The sequence below is a fragment of the Cydia splendana genome, chromosome 17, assembly GCF_910591565.1.
Source record: "Cydia splendana chromosome 17, ilCydSple1.2, whole genome shotgun sequence".
Taxonomy (NCBI): domain Eukaryota; kingdom Metazoa; phylum Arthropoda; class Insecta; order Lepidoptera; family Tortricidae; genus Cydia; species Cydia splendana.
The window spans coordinates 8,472,657-8,480,868 of NC_085976.1; the positions used below are offsets into that span (position 1 = coordinate 8,472,657).

General features: G+C 40.3%; 1 protein-coding gene across 1 annotated transcript; it reads right to left on the reverse strand.

The window, feature by feature from the left end:
• Window positions 1–6,476: 6,476 nt before the first annotated feature.
• On the reverse strand, window positions 6,477–8,010 carry LOC134799010 (alpha-(1,3)-fucosyltransferase C-like). Its single transcript, XM_063771435.1, has 2 exons — window positions 7,007–8,010; window positions 6,477–6,792 (listed from the first exon to the last, which is right to left on the reverse strand). Exons 1-2 carry the CDS (start codon window positions 7,900–7,902, stop codon window positions 6,477–6,479), a joined length of 1,212 nt encoding a protein of 403 aa, XP_063627505.1. The 5' UTR covers window positions 7,903–8,010.
• Between the last annotated feature and the right edge of the window lie 202 nt (window positions 8,011–8,212).

Sequence of the window (8,212 nt, forward strand, 5' to 3'; positions counted from 1 at the left end):
GGTTGTAAGCCTTTTGTGCTCGTTGGTCACTCGAGTTTTCTAACAGTCCTCTGTAGGGAAAAGAATTGGAAACTATTACAATCATTTTTGAATAAGTGTCGTATACGTACCTAAGGTGGTTTAGATAAACGACTTTTTAAAGAGGTTTGATGCTTGTTGTAGGTGTTTACATCATCGTCAAAATAAAGATCAGATTTATAAAGTTAAATTGAGCGTTCTTTATACATATGTAGTATTATGTTTAAATAGAAACAGTCATTTATGACGATAACTCAAACTTTAATGAAACACTCAATTCAGAAGATCTTATATCTTACAAGACTAGACTTAGAGAACCGTTTCAAAAGGAAACATGATTCAAAACTCAAAAGGTTTATAAGAATTTGTCAAAAAACGAAAACTGCTCAACTCTATGCCCTCGGATTGTAAAACTTAGGAAACCTTGTAAAACTGAAAGGTTTAGAGGTACCTACCTATTCAAATAAAAAGAGTCCCTGTCACTCGGTACTTTTACTGGTTTGACCGAGTCGACGGCTCGCTTGCAAGAATAGCAGTCATGTAGCCTCTCAATTATGTGGCAATTCTGACTCGCTGTTTGCAATACTGCCGCCATGCAGCTAAATGCCTTATGTGGACGAGCCACGTGAGGAGATAGGACGTTTGCTCAGAGCGGAGCCCCAGTCGCGAGCGCGCTCATTGGAGGAGGCCGCCCCCCGCTTTGTGGAAGGGACAGGAGTGCCGCCATGGTCTAATAAAACATGGTCTTCCATTCCCAGAGTGACACGCGATTACGTCACAATAACATTGCCACTTTATTTCAACATAACATGTTACATGGGTACATTATACCTATGGTTAATAAGTTAAAATATTACTTTATAATTTTATAATTTTCATTTATATGTATTTCAGCTTAAATTTTACAATAACACGTCATTTTTAATTACTCGTTAGCAATATCTTCCGATTCACGAAAGAAATTTCAGACTTTCGGGTAATTCTGTTTATACTACTGGCAACACAGGATAGCGCTGGGGACATTTGACAATTCGGATCTAGATAACTTCATGCCCTGACCGTCATCCTTGTCGAACGCGTGTTAATTGTTATTTCCTTCTCGCTCAGTGTCAGCAGTCGCAGAGTTTTCCAAACTTTTCACGTCGTAAGCTTGGTAATTAATGTGTAACTGTGAATTAGTTTTTTAAACGTTTGTCTTGTATAGATAAATAAAGTTTAATTTAATACATTAGATTTGTTTTATTTTACTATGTTTCTACACTAGCAAAAAGCAGAGCTTTGTAAGGGCTCGCGGAGGTTTTCTACCTTAACGTACCGAACCGGTTGCTGTCCGGTACGCCTGTCTGTTACAGCTTTTACTTTGTCCTTTAAAAACGTGTCCAGACGACAAAATCAAATTGCCAATATCATCCACACGTAATATACAATTTCATAAGTGCTTATGACATCCTACACGGCCGCCCAGTACTTTTTGTAAGGAACCCAACTGGCTTTCCTACATAATGTTGGGTCAGCGAGCCAATGTTCTTGAATTTATTTTTGCGTCTACTCCACACAATTGATCGAAAAACCATCCCGTCTGGACACCCACTGGCGGTAATCACGCTGCTCCGCACATAAACTAACACACACAGTTCCACTAGGTACAGCCAGGGTCCAGAATCAGCTCTATCTTGGGTACTGCTCTTCCAAGTTCTCATTAAGACGTGTCAGATGACCAAAACAGCGTGTGCCTATGTTGCACCAAACCTGAGTTCCACTAGGTACAGCCAGGGTTTAGCATCAGCTCTATCTTGGGTACTAATCTCCTAAGTACTCATCAAGACGAGTCGGATGGCCAAAACAGCGTGTGCCTATGTTGCAACAAACCTGAGTTCCACTAGGTACTACCAGGGTTCAGCATGAGTTCTATCTTGGGTACTGTTCTCCCAAGTGCTCATCATGACGAGTCGGATGCCCAAAATAGCGTGTGCCTATGTTGCATCAAACCTGATCGAGTTCCACTAGGTACAGCCAGGGTTCAGCATCAGCTCTATCTTGTGTACTACTTTCCTAAGTTCTCATCAAGACGAGTTGCATGACCAAAACAGCGTGTGCCTATGTTGTATAAAACCCGAGCTCCATTAGGCACTGTCAGGGTTCAGCATCAGCTATCTTGGGTACTGAAAGTACTGATCTACCCAGTGATCATCATGACGAGTCGGATATCCAAAACAGCGTGTGTCTATGTATGTTGCATCAAACCCAAGCTCCACTAGGTACTGCCAGGGTTCGGCATCGGCTCTATCTTGGGTACTACTCTCCTAAGTGCTCATCAAGATGAGTCGCATGACCAAACCATAATGTGCCTTTGTTACACGAAACCTGAGTTCCACTAGGTACTGCCAGGGTCATCATCATCATCTCAGCCATAAGACGTCCACTGCTGAACATAGGCCTCCCCCTTGGACCTCCATACGTGCCGGTTGGAAGCGACCCGCATCCAGCGTCTTCCGGCGACCTTAACAAGATCACTGCCACTGCCACTGGTACTGCCAGGGTACTGGGTCATTTTGCTGAACTGCACGCCGACGTTTCGATTGGCGTGCAGTTCCCATACAAGTTGCAGTCGGGTTGTAGTCCGTCTGTATCGGCCCTAAGTCACTGAAGTTTGTATTAATTATGCTTATCTTTATTTATAATTTTAGCAGTTCCAAGCAATAGTAACACTAAAGGCGCCATTAATTAATTACGTAAGATATTTTTTGCCAGCTTTTGACCCCCTCCCTCCCTTATGTAAGAAATAATAAGAATAGGCTGATCCCGTCCCCCTCCCACCAATATAATTTATTTTCAAAAAAAAATTTTTATGAATTCTTATTTGTACCTGTACAAAGATACTTGAGCTCGTTTAAGCTAACTCTGCACCGTGTTTGATAGCATAGAGTGTGGAAGTATTATTTTAAACGTCATAATTTCATAGAAATTAAAAAAAATATCGCATCTTTGTGATCTTACTTAAAGCCCCCTCCAGACTATGCGCGTGAATCGCGGGCGAAGCCGCGAATGCGAGTGTGGAGTCGATTTCGCTGTCTGCGAAAATCGACGCCACACTCGCGTTCGCGCCTTCGCGCCGCGATTCGCGCACGAGTGAGGAGGGGGTTTAAGAACTATGAAAACCCCCTCCCACCCCCTTGTAAGAAAAAATAAGATATGTTCGACCCCCCTCCACCCCAAAATCGTCTTACGTAATAAATGAATGGCGCCAAAACTGTATCTCGAACTGAAAATACCCGATTTAAGTTTGCTAACACAACATGACTGATCATCACATCGTCAGCGTCACAAAACATACGAGTAAATTGACCTCCGCAGTAAATATACAGCAAGATTGATTGTTCTAGTAGGTATTCACAAAAACTTAATTGCTAAAATGCCAAACCAAGTGAAGCGAGGTGGGTTGAATCCAAAATTGTTCCCACTTTGGTATTCATCGTTGTTAATGGCGTAAGCGCCATCGACATTATTGAACTTGAAAACACCACATAGGTATCGTATTGTCTGTATACCCACAACACAAGCCTTCTTACTTAGGCACACTTGCACCATTCCACTAACCCGGGGTTAACCGGTTAAACCTGGAGTTGCCAGGGTTACCAGTACAATTTGACACTTGATTAACGGTTCACTCGCAGTACACGGCAACTCCAGGTTTAACCGGTTAACCCCGGGTTAGTGGGATGGTGCAAGTGGGCCTTAGTCAATGGGGTTGGCAACTGTCAAAGGTTTGCCTAGATGGCGCCATCATAGCTTGCCCCTTTTTCTATGAGATTTGGCTTAAAGAGCTGGCATCCAGGGTATTAAAAAAACAAAAATTTGACACAATTCTAGGGATTGACGGGGCAAGCTATGATGGCGCCATCTGCTAAAAACTTCCACCGGCCAACCCCATTTGTATAAGAATGTCCAATATTTATTTATTTATTTATTACTAACGCCATCTGTTAGAGAAAGAAATAATTAACATTAGCACGAATGTTAATTCATCACTTTGCCAACAGATGGCGCTAGTAGTAATACAAAGTGTCATTACTTTATTTTATTTTTTTTGGTTTATAAAATGATATTTTTATGTTTGATAACACATCTAGACATGAATTTAAATTACTATGTTAAATTTCAAACCTAACAGTGCAGTAGTTTTTCCGTAAAGTGTACCACAAGAATGCATAGTTCGTCGATTAGTGATAGGGCTCGCTTCGCTCGCCCTAATAAATAACTTAAAATTAATGCCGTTAAAATAATTTTCACCGTTGGTTAAAATTCTCCCACATTTCAAAGTTTGAGAACCTGTAAACAGCATGATGACGTAGGCGCGTGTCAGTTAGGTCATACGCGAATCTCGGAATGGAGTACCAGGCGGAGTATATTATTATACCATGGAGTGCCGCGATTGTTTCTATAGCTATGATAAGTAAATGAAGATTTTGTATGCTTTGTTTAGAAATGTAAATTTTTAAAAGTTCACTGTCATACATTGTTTAACTATTTATTACAGGATAATGGGATTGGTCAATCATTTGTGCTGCCTGCGTCTAAACTCCGTTAAATAATTATGTTCTGTTTGTTAAATACCTATAGTGTAAACAACATTATTTGCGGTATTTGACGTCTGTCACTCACAACAGCAATACTACGTAAAATGTCTTGCACATTGAAATCACAAAAGAAAACAACTGCACTGCGAACGTTTACGTTCTACGTCTTTTTTTTTTAATTTTAGGGTTGGCCGGACACCACCGTTATGAATCAGTAGTCGTCTAAGTAAATCGATATGAATTTTTCATTTTTCTTTTAATAAAAATAAGGAAAAGGTGGATAATTAACTGTAGATATGGATATATTTATCGTCACTTAACAGACAACAAATTTGACACAGAAATAACATAAATAAACTTTGAAATAGATCCCCAGTTAGTTTCAATTTTGACAATGGGTGCGACCTACTCGGTCGGTGTATTAAATGCATTTAGCTTGCGGGAAAACCATATAATTCTAGCTTTATTTAAATCTCAAATAAAAATTCATTATACGTCACAATTCGATACCTCAGTCTACGTGCCATCCAATCGTAATCGCTTGCTGTTACAATCGATTTGCGTTAGTTACATCTCTATCTACGTCAGTCATAATGTGTCAAATACCGCAAATAATGTTGTTTATACTATAAGTGTTTGTTTGTTATATTTGTAAATTAAGCTCATTAATAAATATTGTCTAAGGTTACCTGAGTATAGCTTACGTGTGTAAAATTTACTATAATATTTTTTTTGTTGGTGCAATAAAAAAAATTCTTTCTTTCTTAAACGTATGGTAAGGCTGAGAAATTAAGCTACCTTAATAAAATATCATATTCTGACTACATTTTGTCATAAAACACGCAGGTCTCGTTCAAATTGCAAAAAAATCTGAATCTGTTGCAAATAAACATCAGTAATAATCAGCCACTCAGGCAGCCAATAAGAATTATCCTTGTCGCACTTATTTTTGTGAGTTGTGATTGTCGAATATACATAGTTACCTACCAATTTTACATAGGTATAAGTAATGTCGCTACCTACGCTAAGACCACCTAACTGATGCCAGCATGCCAGTACTGTCAGTTGCAGAGAAGAGGTATTGCATTTAGTTTAGTTTGTACCTATTGTGTTTGTAGTGTTGTTTGTTTGCAAAGGTGCTAAGCCAATAGTATTACTGACAATACATGTCATCCGTCAAAATGTAAAGGAGAGTGATGGAATGTCCACTGGATTTCGGGAAATTGTCCCGCCAAGCAAATCCTAACGCCACACCAGACGCGGCCCTCACCCCTCACTCACACTAATGTTATTATTTGGCAACATTTACTAAATAATTTCCTCGTTAAACGTTCCGATCCTCCCCTCCCTAACTACCGTATTGTGTAGCGATTTGCCTCCCCGACTAACGACTGATTCAACCAATACGACTCCGACATTAATTACTTCGTCTTTTGTGTTTGTATTTGTAGTAACATGCTCTTTTGTGCGATATAAAATTAATAACCGGGGCCTCTATAACGGTGAAGCAGTTATTGAGGTATGAGCTGCCAACTCTTGTCCTCTCAAAGGGATTCACGAGTATTCTGGGGGTCGTACTTTTTCCCGTCTGGCCGTCATATAGTGCCGCGTCTGATGACCGGGCCTATTCCCGTGCAACGCATTGATATTAATATTGAATTGATATTATATTGGTATTGAATTCTCGTTTCTGGCCGAGTTGTAAACTATCGAAAACTCCTATAACGCCCTAATAGCTTGGATCGGATGGGGTTTCCTTGAGCCCGTTTTTGTTGTTACACTTGAATAAGAGAGGGATTAATACGGATTTAGCAACAAAACTTTAATCGAAATAAAATAGTTAAAGTATTATTCTAAAAGTTTTGGAATACTAGAGTACTTTTAAAGATTGGGAATAGTGAAGTTACCATTTTTTTCTATATCCGGATAATCTATAGGAAGACATAGATGCATACGGTTAGGGGAGTTCCACCATACCCTGAACTTTTTCTTAGCAGGAGCATACTTGGCTCTGTCGCCGTTCAACGCCGCGCACAGGTCGCACAGAGATGAGTGATCTTCTTCTATTGAATAATCGTTCCTCCATTTGAAGTAACGTTCGTATGCCTCCTGGCTCTTCGTTGCCTGGTAAATGGCTTGTGCTAGGTTGTAGGGATGCGTTACGCGCGCATTGATGTAGGAGCCCGGAGGAAGGAACCTGTGGATGATGAGATTATTTTGAAAATATGTATTACTGTTACTCTTGCCGAACCGAATACAAGGATTACCTATTAGGAATCGATTTAGGTATTTATGACTGGCCATGATGTATATGTGTATAAAGTTTAGGCACGTCTTTCTACTTCTAAGAATATAACTTTTCTGTGAGTATAGATAGAGTAAGATAGTATTTTAAACATTAAGGAATCTACCTGCCATAATTGGCCCCACCGTAGACGACAGGCACCGCATAGTTTCTGTAACCTTCCATGACCTTCCTTGTCACGTAGTCTTTGACTATCGAGTTTTCAAACCCCACCACAAACTGATAATTTTGCGGCAAAATATCGCTATCATAGAGACTGTTCTTTTTAAAATGCCTGTGCTTGTATAGTTTAAGTTCGAAGTGATACAGATGTTTTTCCAACCTCAGCAGATAGTCAAAGCCCGCACAACTGTAGTCGTCCAGAATCCACACAACTGCTCTCATTTTACTTTGCAGCGTGGATTTTATGTCAGATCTGAGAGGAGCGGAGTTCATTGTCCAAACCACCTCCGTAGAGGGTGCCACGATATCGCCGGTGAGGTTCCGCACCACAAAGGGCCTCCATAACACATCGGAATCGAAACGGTACGTGAATGTCCAGTTGAAGTAATCATCGTTATACAACTCACAGGCCGGGAACTTGTAGGACGATTCGTTCGACATGTACACGAAGATCTGACGCGGGCTCCGCTCTCTCGGTCTGTTATCCGACGTCAGAATGTTCTCACCGAAGACGATCGCGTCAAACGTACTGAGGTTCAACAAGTCTTTATTTGTAGTGAAAAAACAATTCTTCACTGGACAATTATACTTCTGAAAGCCGTCGGCCACGTTTGAAGTAAGATACTTATGGTCCCAGGAGAGGATGTATTTCGTGTTTGGATCGGGTATGAATTTAAAAGTGGTAAACCTGGTTGAGAATAAGGAGAGCGTCTTGTTAGTGAAGTCGAGGATCCCTTCTAGCATCCACACGTGAAGGGTGGCACATAGCGAAATTAAGAAAAGCGTATAAAACATATTTTTTATTGAGCATGGCCGCCAACACGAAACCCGGGAAAGCATGCCGGTACAACATTGATGTGGAATTCTGGAATATTTCCAAGAAGAAAACGAGAATAACGTACCCTGCTTTGGGACAGAAAGTGACAATCAAGTGACACGTTGACGTTACAGCACCTAATGTTTTACTTTATGGCCTTCATTTAAAATCCTTGAAGCACTTAAACAAAAATACTTATTATGTAGTTATTACCGTCAGACAACAGGTTAGCTAAATTGTGATACAGCAGACGATACAATCAAACTTAAAAATCCAGCACATGGCAACGGAGAACGTGTATAATCCATAAAACATAGAATAAAAACTTTTTGG

What these genes read in the sequence shown, in the direction of transcription:
- LOC134799010 (XM_063771435.1), bottom strand. Translation starts at nt 7,902, where the DNA reads ATGCTTTCCCGGGTTTCGTGTTGGCGGCCATGCTCAATAAAAAATATG. An exon ending in GGTGGGGCCAATTATGGCAG is followed by an intron (nt 6,793 to 7,006) that starts GTAGATTCCTTA and finishes CATCATCCACAG; the next exon opens with GTTCCTTCCTCCGGGCTCCT.